This window comes from Marmota monax, unplaced genomic scaffold, assembly GCF_021218885.2.
Source record: "Marmota monax isolate L192 unplaced genomic scaffold, Marmota_monax_Labrador192_F-V1.1 WCK01_AAM20220418_F8-fsc00019, whole genome shotgun sequence".
Classification (NCBI taxonomy): domain Eukaryota; kingdom Metazoa; phylum Chordata; class Mammalia; order Rodentia; family Sciuridae; genus Marmota; species Marmota monax.
This window is the reverse complement of record NW_026695242.1, coordinates 9,737,096-9,751,972: the sequence shown is the minus strand read 5'-3', so window position 1 is coordinate 9,751,972 and position 14,877 is coordinate 9,737,096. Positions and strand designations below refer to the sequence as shown.

Here is a 14,877-nt window from a genome sequence, read left to right as displayed (position 1 = left end):
CTACCTAAAATTCAATGTGTTTTATTATTTTGTTGTTTAGAGTTCAAAGAGCTTTTATTTCAGTTTTTATTGTTTAGGGCATTGAAATCATTAAAGGTAAAAGTTTAATTTTGTTGACTCCTGGTGAAATTTTGATTGTTCAGAGAGTTTCCTTCAGATTCACATCAGTTTTGAAAGTATTGGTAGTTATATTATACGCCACATTTAATATTATAAGCTATCTGAAGTCAGTTTATTCCATTTTTGGAGAGGTTAACTTACAGCTCTATTAAGCCTCACAATTTGTCACATTTCTTATGTCTTTGGTTTGAAATAATCATTGAGAGTATGTTAATTTATATTTTTCTCTCTTCCCTATGTATTTTTGCTGTGATATACATAAATTATTTGTTTGGCACCTTTAATTTCCTTCTACAATTTCAAATTTAATTGAACCCTTGGATCTAAATTTGCAACTCATTTTTTTCTTTGTCAGTTATTGTACTATTAATGTATCTCCAAACCCTCCAAAATACATCTTCTACCTCTATAGGAAGTTGCCATGTTTCTGTGTCCTGTTTTCTTTTCCCCCTCAAAGTTTTTTATTTTTTAATTTTTTTTTGGATGTTCTTGTTGTTAATGGGAATTGAACTTAGGGACACTCAAGCACTGAGCCACATTCCCAGCCCTTGTTCATATTATTTTATGTTGAGTCAAGGTCTAGCTGAATTGCTGAGGCTGGCTTTGGACTTGGGATTCCCCCGACTCAGCCTCCCAAGCTGCTGTGATTACAGGTGTGAGCCACCACACCTGGCTTCAAAGTTTGTTACATTGATTGATCTTCATTTTCTTCATTATAAGGAATGTTATGTGATTTTCCTGACTTCACAACAAGGCATAATTTTAATCTGAATTTCCGCATTATTTTCCTTGACTTTAAAAATAATTTTTATGTTTTTTCACTTTTTGTATTTTTTGATCATTACATAAGTCATACATATATTCTACTTCATGTTTTAAGCATTACACAAATTTAGAATCCCCTGAAGAATGTACACTATTTACTTGCTTTTACATCTTTAATAATATATATGGGTCTGAGGTGGTGGCTCAGTGACACAGTGCTTGCCTTGCACACGTGAGGCATTGGATTTGATCCTCAGCACCACATAAAAATAAATAAACACAATAAATATTAAATAATAATAATAATAACGGTCTAGTTTAGGTCTTCAGAAATACCCCAAAATTGCAGCATGCAGTAGTACATGTCTACAATTTGAGAGACTGGAGCCTGAGACAACTTAGGAAGACTGTCTCAAAATAAAATGGCTCAAAGGAATGGGGCAGTGGGGGATTGTAATCTTAAAAACAAACATTTTATTTAAAAGTTTAGTTTTCAGGGTTGGAGTTGTGGGTCAGTAGTAGAGTGTTTTTCTTAGACATATGAGATACTGGGTTTGATCCTTAGCACACATAAAAATACATAAATAAACTAAAAGTATTGTGTCCATCTAAAACTAAAAAAATATATATACATTTTTTTAATTTTTATTGTTGGTTGTTCAAAACATTACATAGTTCTTGATATATCATATTTCACACTTTGAAAAATATATATTTTTTAATGTTTACTTTTAAAAGGCTGGGATGTAACTCAGTTGGTTGGGATCATGCTTAAAATGCACAGGCCCTGGGTTGTATCCCCAGCACCACACACCCAAACAAAAAAAGAAAGAGTTTAGTTTTTAAATAGATAAATTTGGTAACTGATCTGTTATCCATTTATACTTTTATAGTTATATGACTCTCAAATATTCTGTCTCAGGTTATTATCCTGCTTTATCTTTCAACTCACTTACAATTACCCTCTTGCAGTCGTAACTGTATATGTCAAGGAACTGACCCAAAGACTTGTGGAGCTTCATACTCTTATGGCTGTTCATGGAGCATGTATTTCAATGGATGTAAATTTGGTAGAAGCCCAAACCCCAGAAGGTTTAGAATTGATCCCAGCTGTCCCAGACATGTAAGTGTCCTCTTCCCTTTTAAATTACATAGCGTGTATATAAATGTATTCCTTTAACGTTTTTGAAATACTAAATATGTACATATATTTTTAAAACTACATATATTAAAACTTAGTAATGAAATCAAGTGTGGTAGCTCATGCCTATAATCCTAGCTACTTGGAGGTAGAAGCGTAGGAAGTTTTAGGCTACTCTTTGGAATTTTGTAATTTTGTAAGACCCTGTTTCAAAAATAAAATTTACAAAAGGTAGTTGTGTTACAGTACCTCTGAGTTTGATTTCCAGGACCACCAAGAAAATATGTCAAGAAATAAAAAAGTAGTAATGAAATACCAAATATGTTTACGTAAATAATTAAAAGTTCCAAATATCCTGCTATGGTAGCACAGGCCTATAATTCCTGTAATTCAGGAGGCTAAGGCTGGAGGATCCAAAGTTTAAAGCCAACCTCTGTACCTTATCGAGGCACTTCGCTACTCAGTGAGACTCTGCCTCTAAATAGAATGCAAAATAGGTGTTGTGATGTGTCCCTGTGTTTGGACTCCATCCCAGGTACACACACAAAAAAAAGTTCAAATAAATTAGGTAAAGATATTATTTTTGGCTCCTTCCTCCTGCGCCTCAACCCTCGTGGAAACTATTGATAGATGAACCTAGAATTTTACACTTCTAGTAGAAAAAAACCATTTACCATTTGCCAACATTTCAAAGACTCAGAAAGTTTAACTACCCACAGAACCTCTATGACAGAATTACTAAAGGACGTAATGCAAGAAGAAGACTTAAGAAACCGGAACGAGTCTGTCCGGAACACAAGGCCATGGTGAGCAAAGAAATTAGTTAAATTTACAATTAAGTTTAAATAAGTTGAGTACTTTCTTTTTTTAATTAAAAGAAGCATCTATTAGTATAATTACAAATTCGTATCAACTTGGTGGAGGTGCGAAACGGGTGCCATGTGGCTCAGTGGGTACTAAGCGTGGCAATATTTTTGCGTTGTTTGGGTGAAGAGGACTTATGTATTAATCATATTAATTAACTTGAAGATTGGTGTTTTCTCTGTTCAGCAGTGACCAAAAGTAAAAAAATAGTATATATTACAACCACTATACATATACATTTACAGAAATAAAAAATTATAATGTGGGAAACAAACAAAAATTTAAGACATTATCAAAGACCAAAACTTAGTGAAATTATAAAATAAAATGTTAAAATATTTCTAAAAGTCTATATCCAGCTAGGGTTGTAGCTCAGTGTAGAGCATTTGCTTGCCTAGCATGCGTGAGCTACTGGGTTCAATACTCAGCACTACATAAAGATAAACAAATGAAATAAAGGCATTCTGTCCATCTACAACTACAAAAAAAATTTTTTTTTAAATAAACTAAAATAAAGTTGTGTTCAAAAGAAAAAGGCATATCAACATTGTTGTAAGAATCCCCTAAGTTTTGTGAGAAAACCATATTTGAGAAAAATATGTATTTAAAAATTTCAACAAATTGAATAAGATTGATATTTTTACTAGTTGTGAGAGAAAAATACATTTTAAAAGAAAACATTTCTTTCAAAACTTTAGCAAAAGAGTTTAAGAAAAATCACTACCCTGACACTGAGGCTAAGGCTCCAAATGGAGAGCTCGCCACCAGCCTGGGCGATTTAGGGAGAACCTGTCACACAATGAAGAATAAATAAAAAAGGCTGTGACCCGGTCATACCTCATCAGTCCTCAGAAACTTCGCCGTCTCAAACTGGGGGGTTAAGTGGAGATGTGGCTAAGTGGTATAGGACCCTTGGTTGAAAAAGACAGGCGGTACTGGAATATAGCTCAGAGGTAGCACGTGTATAGGTTTTGTCCTCAGTTCACCCTACCCCCCAAAAGAGGCAAGAAAATTGACAAAAGGAGTTTTAAAGTCCTTAGTCTACCAAGTGGCAAGTGTGTGGGAGCACACCTGTAAATCCGGAAACTGAGGAAGGGCTGAAGGAGCATGGCAAGATTGAGGCCAAATTTGAGAATATGACAAGACCCTCTCTCAAAATAAAAAGGACTGTTGTTGTAACCCACAGATAGAACCCTCTGGGATTCAATACCCAGTACCCCATCTTCCTGCAAAAATCAAAATATATAAAAAACAAAGCAGTTGGAACTAGTCCAACACAAAAGTCGAACAAAAGGTAGAAAACTATAAAAATTTACTGAAGTTTATATGAAATATATAAAATTTGAAATACCTAAAAATGAACAGGTACTATGCTCATAGATAACAACACCCTATAATTTGATGTCCATCTACCTTAGAATTAAGTAATTTTTTGTTTTTAAATATTATGTAAGGGGCTGGGGCTGTGGCTCAGGGGTAGAGCGCTTGCCTAGCACGTGCCAGGCCCTGGGTTTGATCCTCAGCACCACATAAAAATAAAAAAAATAAAAATAAATATTATGTAAGTATCTTAGTATAAATATATTAATATTTATGGTGAAATTTCATACTACAACAATTATAGATAGCACTATGTAATTAGTAGTTGTGACATCCTTTTTGTTTTTATTAATGAATAAAATTTATATAGTGCTTATAGGAAGAAGCATCACTCATGGCCAATTATGTCTGAATCTCAGCAGACAAGGCAGAGTGAGGTGCAGGTGGCAACCTTATATGCCACCTAAAAAATTCTGTAAGATCACAGAAGGATTTTAAGGAAGAGTTTCCTTAATGAGCCCTCCCTTGATGCTTTTTGAATAATTTGACTGCAATTAGCCTTGAAAGGGTTTAGGAACCTGGGCTACCAATCTATGAGAACAATCCAGAACAGGGATTAATGGTGGCTTGGAATATGACTGTGACACAGGAAATGTGTGCTGTGGTTGGTTTGGAGAGGTTATAAGAACTGGATTGTGGGCTGGGGTAGTGGGTCAGCCGGAGAGTGCTATAGCACATACAGGGCCCTGGTTAGATGTTCAGCACCACATAAAAATGAATGAATGGAATAAAGGTATTGTGTCCAATTACAACTAAAAGATAAATATTAAAAACAAAAAAAGTTGGATTCTGATGTTCTTCCTTCATATGGAACACACTAAGACCAGGATGGCAGAAGACAGACAATGAATTCAATTTGGGCAGGAGAGGTTTGTAGTCCCTAAGGGAAATCTTAAGTGGTGACAGAGCTAAAGAGGAGGTCTAGGTGATAGTTATAAAAGCCATCAATTTAAGTATGATAGTCCTAGAGATCAGATGTGGAGTAAGAAGAGCACAAGGATGTTACCAATAAAACAATGTCAGAATCCTCAAGAATAGACCAAATAAATGAAGTCACGAATGAATTTTCCAGTGGGTATAAACAGATGAAGAACGCAATCTAGAAGTGGAACCTACATGCATTTATTTCTTGCATATAATATAAGGATTGGGGCTGGGGTTGTGGCTCAGTGGAATAGTGTTCGCCTACCACGGGGCCCTGGGTTCGATCCTCAGCACCACATAAAAATAATATAAAGGAATTGTGTCCAACTATAACTAAAACATAATATTTTAAAAAATAAATGAAAGAATAAACATAAGTCAGTAGGGAAATGAATGTCATTTCTCATGCATCATAGTTGCCCAGATTCAGTCATGTCAATCTACAGAATTGACTTCCTACCTCTATATTGGGTAGCTTTGTTTTCTGCAATAATTTAAAAGCATGTTAGAGGAGAACTTGACCACATGAAGGTGTTTTAACTATATTTATGGCATCTGTATCCCAGCTCTCACATGAGGAAATTGACTCAACCTTGTCACGTTCTTCCTTCATCCTTTATCTCAATCTCCTTTAAACTGACTTCCTTAGATGTGATAGAAGTCACATTTGACAAGATTCCAACTTCAAATATAATGGAATCATTTCTGGAAAACATTAACTGGTCTTTGAAGTCTTCTGGTTTTCAATGTCTCCCCTCCCTGCTTCATTCTTCATACCATCAGCACCAGCAGCACTTTAAGTAGATACTCCTATCATTGAGTCCAGATGCTAATGTGGTGCTCATGGTCCTCATATTCCTATCAGATCTATCTAAATTTATAGTCATTATGGTGAAGAAGAGGCAATACTGGTTTTAGACAACTAGTTACTCAATTGATTACCTAATTATCTTTTATCCTCAGGCATTTTATGTGGTAATGGGAAACAAACCCAGTGCCTCCCGCATGCTAGGCAAGTGCTCTACCCCTGAGCTACAACCCCGACCCACTTTGCTATTCTTTAAAAACACACACACACACGTATATCAGGCCTTGTCAAGTGTTTTGGGGTGTTTTTTGATTCCTTTTCTTTTTCCTTTCTTTTCTTTGATAATGGAAATTAAACTCAACCTTGCCTTGTATTTGTTAAGAACTCTACCTCTCAGCCAGTTTCTTTGAAATGTGAAGTTTTACTTTTAAGACAAATTTAGTATATTTGAAACTGGTAACCCAGGATCCAATATATATACTATACATGTTTTTGATATGTTGCTCCTCCTCACTCTTCTCTATTATATAGAAATTCATCGCATTGTGCTGGTTTGCATTCTGTTCTTCAACGTACCCCTTGCCAGCAAGAATCTCCGATTGTATCAAGTGTCCAGTAGTATTGAATATATATAAAGTATGATTCTCATTTGTAGCAACATTTTTTTATGAATTTTTTGTTTGATTGCTTGCTTTTGTGGTACTGGGAACCGAACCCAGGGGTTCTGTAACACAGCTATACTTTCACCCCTTTTTTAATTTGTATTTTTAGACTGGGTATCTCAGAGTTTCTGTGGCCTAAAACTTATGATCCTCTTCCTTCAGCCTCCTGAGTGTCTGCAATTACAGGCCTGTACCACCATTCTTAGCTCTTTAACACTATTTAGATTTTAAATTTTTATTTCCAAGTATGCTATTAAGGTATTACAACTGCAAATAATTTTCCTTTTCATTACAATAAATAATCCCAGCAATTTGGAAGGCTGAGGCAGAAGGATCACAAATTCAAGGCCACAAATTAGCAAGTTTCAAAAGATTAAAAAAAAAAAAACAGAAAGAAAGAAAAAGAAAAACTCTTGTCTGTGATAGTTATTTTATCAGGATGAAGATGAATTATCCATCAGGCATCCATTAGCAATTATTTATCATAGAATTTAATACATTAAATTCTTTTAAATGTCATAAAATAACCTATATGGACTGTCTTTTCCTATAGGAACAATTCTTTGAAGGTATTTTACAGGGTTTGGCTACAGAATTAGCTCCATTGTATAAGCAGATGGTTCCTGAAGCTTACAAAAACCAGGTATGTTTTGAAACATTTTACATTGTTCTTACATATGGTTCAAATTATAACAAAGTACTTATTAGCGGGGTGGGGGGGTGGTGTATCCATGTATGTACACATAGATATATATGTATATGTGCAGGTATGGACTAGTTTTACAAGGATCTAGTAGAGTTTTTGTTGTTGTTCCTTCAATTTTTAACTCTTTCCATTCTAGGAGTTCAGTTAAAGAAGAAGCCTCAGGAAGCTAAGGCCAGACAGTGCAAGTTTTATGCCACCCTTAGCAATTTAGCAAACCCTGTCTCAAAACAAAATTTTTAAAAAGAGCGTTGAGTATAGCTCAGTTTAGCATACTTGCCAAGCATTGAAGTCCTGATCTTATTACTCAGCAACACAAAACATACAAAACCAAATGCTGGATACAGTGCTTCAAATCCATAATCCCAGAACCAGCGAGGTTTCGCACATTTGTAATCCCAGCATTTTGTGAGGCTGAGTCAGGATGATCTCGTGTTTAATGCCAGCCTCAGTAATTGAGTGAATCTCTATGCAATTTAGTGAGACCCTGTCTTAAAGGCACAGCGGTAAAGTGCCCCTTTGTTCTATGCCCATTAGAAAAGAACATATTTGTTTTAAATGAATAAATTAATTTAATGGGCTGGGCATTACTATCTTTTTATAAGTTAGTGTTGAACAATCCAAAACAGATAAATGAAATTCATTGAAATCAATGTTTTTGACATCAAATGATACCAGCCTCTGCAACTTTTGAGGCCCTAAGTATCTTTTTCAGACCCTGTCTCTAAATAAAATATAAGAAAGGGTTGGGAATGTGGATCAGTGGTGAGGTGCCCCTGGGTTCAGTTCCCAGAACCAAATAAGAAAGGAACATGAAATGATCTACAGTATAAAAGAAAAATGCATGTATTTTAAATATGACTGCAAGTGTTTCTTTTCTGGTTGTTGTTATGGTTTTGAAGTTTTATTTATTTTTAGAAAGGTATTTAAACCTAGGAGCACTCTTTCACCAATCTACCTCCTTTTTGTTTGTTTTAAGACAGAGTCTTGCTAAGTTGAATCCTTCTCCCTCATCCTCCAGAGTTGTTGGGATTAATGGCTTGTGCTACTATGCTCAGTAATTTTTACTTCCTTTTTTTTTTTAATTTATTTTTTAGTTGTATTATTTTAATGTGGCGCTGAGGATGGAACCTAGGGCCTCATGTGTGCTAGGCGAGTGCTCTACCGCTGAGCCATAATCCCAGCCCAACTTCCTTCTTTTTAAATGTGGTGCTGGCAACTGAACCAAGGGCTTCGTGCATGCGAAACACGTACTCTATCACTGAGTTACTACACCCCAGCACTAAAAGTCCTTCCCCCCCCCCTTAATTTTATTATAATTTTTGTTTTTTATTTTGTATTATTAGCAGTTGAAACCAGACGTTCTGGGGATGTGGCTCAAGCGGTAGCGCGCTCGCCTGGCATGCGTGCGGCCCGGGTTCGATCCTCAGCACCACATACAAACAAAGATGTTGTGTCCGCCGATAACTAAAAAATAAAAATATTAAAAAAAAAAAAAAAAGAAAGAAACCAGAAGTTCTCTAGTACTGAGGCTGGCCTCACACTTGACCTTTTTCTCAGTTTACTCCACATGCTATTGATGTTAAGCACTTTGTTAGGTAATGATTTTTGTTTCTTATTAAATGTGATTATTTCTGTCTCTTCAATTTTTCTTTTTTTTTCTTGTAGGTAGAATATGAACATGTTGCCCAAGAATGTCGACTTGGTTATAAGGAAGGTCGTCCTTTCTCTGGGGTCACTGCTTGCCTAGATTTCTGTGCCCATTCCCACAGAGACATACACAACATGAATAATGGCAGCACAGTAGTATGTACCTGGGTCACTTGAAATTCTAAAAACTCTTTTGCTATATGCCTACGCTGCAGTTCTTACGTGTGATTATTGTCACAAGTCATGTTGTATATGCTATTAGTTGTCAGTATATAAATAGGTGATATTTATTAAACTTATTGTTAGTGTTTCTAAAAACTTATAGAACTGACCTTGAATAAATACTTTTGAGCTGGGTGCAGTGATACACACCTGTAATCTCCATGACTAGGAACATCATTGGCAGGAGGATCATCAAGCCAGCCCCAGACATGGCCAGGTGTAGTGGTGCAGGCCTCTAAATCCCAGGGGTTCCAGTCGCTTGAGGTAGGAGGAACATGAATTCAAAGCCAGCCTCAACACCAGTAAGGCATAAATTACAAAATAGGGCTGGTGATGCGCCTCAATGGACATGTTCCCCTGAGTTCAATCCCCAGTTCCCACAAATAAATAAATTAATATAATGTACAAAGGCCCTGGGATGTGGCTCAGAGGTTAAGCTCCTTGAGTTTAATTCCTTTACCAAAATAACTAAAGAAACGTTTACGGGTTTGCATTTTATATTTCATTGGATATTTTTGCTGGGAGGTGGGAGTGCATGGTTTGTTGAGTCTTTAATGCAACAATTCAGTGTTATTCAAACTACTATGCATAAAGTTAAGCAAGGCAATTTCTCTTTTTGTCTGGCATCCCTCAGGCTTTTTTTTTTTTTTAATGTTGATACAGGGTCTCACTTTGTTGCTTAGTACTTCACTAAGTAGCTGAGGCTGTCTTTGAACTTGTGATCTCCTGCCTTAGCCTCCTGAGTATCTGGGATTACAGGCATGTGTCACTGTGATAGGTCAATTGAACACAATTCAATAACCATTTCTCAATGTAAGTAATGAAATGAGATTGAATTCAACAAGAAAGTTGAATAGGAAGAATATCAAATATATAATTATTTTTGCAATATAATAATTTACTTATAGAATTCAATTCGATTATACCTGGACAGCTTACAGACAACTGATTAATTGGTAGAATTAAACCAAGTTGATTGTCTTGATAGAAAATATCAAAATTAATATGCCAGCAACAGCTAATTGAAAGTAAAAAGGGTACTGCAGATTTCTTTCATATTTGCCTCAAAAAGAAGGTAATAATAGGGGCTGGGGTTGTGGCTCAGCGGTATGGCACTCGCCTACCATGTAGGAGGCCCTGGGTTCCTCGGCACCATTTAAAAATACAAAATAAAAATAACTACAACTGAAAAATAAACTTAAAAAAAAAAGAAGGTAATAATATGTAAGATGAAGATGTACAGCTTGTATTTCCCACTTATTTTACTCCTAACAGGTATGTACTTTAACCCGAGAAGATAACCGCACCCTGGGTGTTATTCCTGAGGATGAGCAGCTCCATGTCCTGCCTTTGTATAAACTTGCCGACACTGATGAGTTTGGGTCCAGAGAAGGGATGGAAGCCAAGGTCAAATCTGGAGCCATTCAGTTCCTTCAACCAACTTGCAAAAAAAGAACACGTTTTACTCAGCCTGTTCCTCGATCTGGGAAGAAGAGGGCAGCAATGATGACCGAAGTTCTTGAGCGCAAGATTAGGGTAGTGGAGAAGAAACAAATGCCTCGAGTCAAGCAGAAGAATAACTCTGCCCTGGCAAAGAACAGTAAAACTTCATTGGTGCCGCTCCCAGGTGAGCTCTGTGGGACCAAATTTTCTTCTGTGTACAAACTTCTTTGACACAGGGTTGGCAATTTCTCTTTCACCATATTTTTCCTGTCCTTTATCTTACTTCCTTCTTAGGTCAAAGGCATTCTGAGAAGACAGACTTAAAAGGATAATTTACTAGATTTTACTGAGTCTCATCTTCATTATTATACTTTGTTTAGAGTTAAGTCTTAGATTCCGAATATATTTCTACATGGGTATTCAAACTGAAAATTAACAAAAACGTGGCCTATCTCTGCTTTGGGGGGTCGTTTTTGTTTGTTTATTTTTTAATACTGGGGATTAAATCCAGGCACACTTAACCACTGATCCCCATACCCAGCCCTATTTTGTATTTTGTTTAGAGGACAGGGTCTCACTGAGTTGCTTAGTGCCTGCTGTTGCTGAGGCTAGCTTTGAACTCAAGGTCCTCCTGTCTCAGCCTCACTTGCCATTCACATTATATGTGTGGGCCACTGTGCCCAGCTATTTTACATCTTGAGAAAGTGTCTAAGTTGCTTAGGGTCTTGTCAAGTTGCTGAAGTCTTCAAACTTGTGATCTTCCTACTTCAGCCTTCCACGTTACTGGGATTAGAGGCCTGCACCAGTGCACGAGGCTCCTAGATTGTTTTGAGCATACTGAAGAAATCACACATTATCCATTTTCATCAGTATGTATCACTAAATGTTAGAATCTTGCTTCAGCCTCTTAGTATTTGTAGTCAGTTATTCATCATCATTCCCATTAAGGATTTTTGTTACTACCATACAATAACAACAAACAAGAAAGAAAACAAATGTGAAAAAAGCCAGTGATACCATAATTCTATTATTCAGATTATTGAATCAGTATGAACTCAGTGGTAGAATCCTTTCCTAACATTTTGAGGCCCTGCATTAGATCCTCAGTACCACACAAAAAGTCACACATTTTATTTAATTAATAATATGTCAGTCAGGCCTCTCATTTTAAGCTTGCTGTCCCTCTCGGTTTTTCCGCTTTCTTCCTTTATTTATGGAGCAGAAGAAACTATTGTTTAGAGTTAAGTCTAATTGATTGTTTGTGGTATTGGGATTGAATCCAGGTCAGGGCTTCACTCATGATAGGCAATTAATTGCTATTCTACACTATAGACTGCACTATGTCCCCAGTCATTCTTCTCTGAAAAGTGTGCCTAATAAGTGTCTTCCATTGTGGTCAGTTTTTTAAAATTTAATCTCACAAATTTTTTGACCATTTATTTTCGATGCACATTAGGTCAACTCACACACAAATTGTGTGTGTGTGTGTGTGTTTGTGTTACCAGGTATCAAACACAGGATATATATATATATATATATATATATATATATATATATATATATATATATATATTTTTTTTTTTTTTTTTTTTTTTTTGGTGTAGATGGACAGAATACCTTTATTTTTATATGGTGCCTCACACATGCTAGGCGAGCGCTCTACCACTTGAGCCACAACCCAAGTCCCTCATCCACTAAACTTTAGGTTTTTTTTTTTTTTTTAAGAGAGAGAATTTTTTAATATTTATTTTTCAGTTTTCGGCGGATATAACATCTTTGTATGTGGTGCTGAGGATCGAACCCGGGCCGCACGCATGCCAGGCGAGCGTGCTACCGCTTGAGCCACATCCCCAGCCCTCCACTAAACTTTAAAATGACTCAAATTTGTTGTAATTTTCCTATCCTTGGTCTACAGAAATCCCTTCAAGCTGGCTTGTGAATTTATGTATGTATGTCTTGTGAATTCTTTTGTTACACCCTGAATGTGTTTCTCAGCTTCTGTTACAACAGAATGTTCCAGGCTTATTTTATATAATTCTGCTCTGTATCTAATAACACCCATTTCTATAAGGAGCCTACAGAAAAATACATCATCAACTTATACTGATATTAAAACTTAGAATGAGGAGGAGGAGGCAGCATGAGAGGTTCCTAATGAAGGTAATAAGAAAGAATGTAAGACAGGAAAATAATTTAATATTTTTACTGTGGGCCTTGCTGGGTTGCTGAGGCTGTCCTTGAACTTGTGATCCTCCTGCCTCAGTCTCCTGAGTTGCTGGGATTACAGATGTGTTCCACTCTACGCAATTATTGAAGAAAATCTTGTGTTATTCAAAGACTTCTTTCATTCAATATTCTTATTAACATGAAGAATTCTCTTCCTTAAGAACATAATTGTGGGGCTGGGGATGTGGCTCAAATGGTAGCATGTTCGCCTAGCATGCATGAGGCACTGGGTTCGATTTCCAGCATCACATAAAAATAAAGATATTTTTTTAAAAAAAGAACATAATTGTGACTCTTGTGTGAGATATTCTTAGGCATTAAATGTAATGAAAATATTTAAACATATTGAGTTGTTTTTAGGTCTTTTGCCTTGATTTTAACTTATTATTAATATTTGAAAACTTGATGGTTAAGGATGTGGCTCAAGTCACAGCACACTAGCCTGGCATGTGTGAGGCAATGGGTTTGACCCTCAGTACCACATAAAAATAAAATAAAGGTATTGTGTCCACCTTAAAAAAAAAAAAAACAAACCTAAAAAGTAGATATTTTTAAAAAATTTGAAAACTTTATCAACCAGCTATAATTGTTTTGAATACAGAATGTGTTCCTCTTGCAGGAGCTGTACTTTTGTGTTTTATTCACCCTTAGGGAAGCCTAATGTAACTTTCAAAATAAATTTCTTAACATTTTTAAACATGAATACCAATTGCTGAATAGCATACAGAATATTTCCACAATTGGGTGATAATACAGTATTTTTCAGTTATGTAAACTATGTGATTGTGCATTCATGTGTAAACCTATGTGTCTTTCTTCTGTCCAAATATTTTATCACTTCCTGATGTCAATATGATTTTTAAATTTATGTTTGATTTAGATATTATTTCAGTCAAATTAGAGTTACATATAAGGATAGTCTCACATGAAACAGATGCACAACTTTATCGTTGACCTACTGTTTATTCTTTGACTTAATAAAAAGCATTAAACTGTCATATATATATATATATATATATATATATATATACTTAGAATGACAGGATAGCACTGGGCAAGTACCCCTGTGGAAAACCTTGTGCTTAGTCTGTGCTTAGTCTGGATTGGGTTCAATCCTCAGTACAGAAAAAGAAGAATCTAGAGCTTTCCTATCTTCTTTTATTTTCACATTTATAAGATGGCTTGTTCATTTTATGAGATGAAAGAAATCATAATACAGGTATTTAATTATTACTCTTTTTTTGTGTGTGTGGTGCAGGTTAGAACCCAGGGCCTTATGCATGCAAGGCAAGATTCAGCTTCATATAATATAATATAATGTAACATAATATAATATAATATAATACTACTTGATACTTTTTTGATGTGGTTAATGGTGATCAAACCCAGGGCTACTCAACCAATGAGGCATAACTCCACCCTTTTTTTGTATTTTATTTATAGACAGTGTCTCACTGAGTTGCTTAGCACCTTGCTAAGTTGCTGAGGGTGACTTTGAACTCCTGATAGTCTTGCCTCAACTTCCCCAGCTGCTGTGATTACAGTCGTGTACCACCGTGCCCGGCCTGCTTGATACTTTTATTTCGTTCCTTTCATGTTCCTATGATGTGTCATCTAAGAAACTTGGAAATCTTCTGAAGCTGGTTATGTTTATTTTTACATTACTATATCATAACATGGGTCCTTTACTTTTCTTTCTTGTCATTGCTAAATTGACTAATTTTCCTTTCCCGAATATTTTCCAGCTTCAAAACAAGTTTAGAATGTCTCAAGGTAAATGTTTTTCGAGTAAAAATTTTTATGACTTCCTTTACATATGAGGCCTTTATTACCCAGAAATATATTTGAACTATTACTTAAATTGCGCTAGAAATGTTAACATGAGGCTGGGTATGGTAGCACATACCTATAATCTTCGCTACTAGAGAAGCTAAGGCAAGTTCCAAGATCTGTCTATGCAAGTTACCAA

At 35.8% G+C, this 14,877-nt stretch overlaps 1 protein-coding gene and 1 long non-coding RNA gene across 15 annotated transcripts in view; one reads left to right on the top strand and one right to left on the bottom strand.

Annotated features, from left to right (window-relative positions):
* Nucleotides 1-14,877, top strand: part of LOC124076022 (cell division cycle and apoptosis regulator protein 1) — a 194,266-nt gene that overhangs the window by 102,445 nt on the left and 76,944 nt on the right. For 9 of the 12 annotated variants that reach the window (XM_058577940.1, XM_058577939.1, XM_058577948.1 and 6 more), the window contains 5 exons: nt 1,858-2,008; nt 2,746-2,832; nt 7,218-7,307; nt 9,036-9,181; nt 10,523-10,866. In XM_058577940.1, the coding sequence (XP_058433923.1) occupies nt 1,858-2,008; nt 2,746-2,832; nt 7,218-7,307; nt 9,036-9,181; nt 10,523-10,866 (818 nt within the window). Of the gene's footprint in view, nt 1-1,857; nt 2,009-2,745; nt 2,833-7,217; nt 7,308-9,035; nt 9,182-10,514; nt 10,867-14,877 lie in introns of all 12 variants that reach the window. The other 3 variants (XM_058577941.1, XM_058577942.1, XM_058577943.1) reach the window with 3 other exon arrangements.
* Nucleotides 1-14,877, bottom strand: part of LOC124076021 (uncharacterized) — a 133,821-nt gene that overhangs the window by 93,530 nt on the left and 25,414 nt on the right. The gene's annotated exons all lie outside the window — the stretch shown is intronic.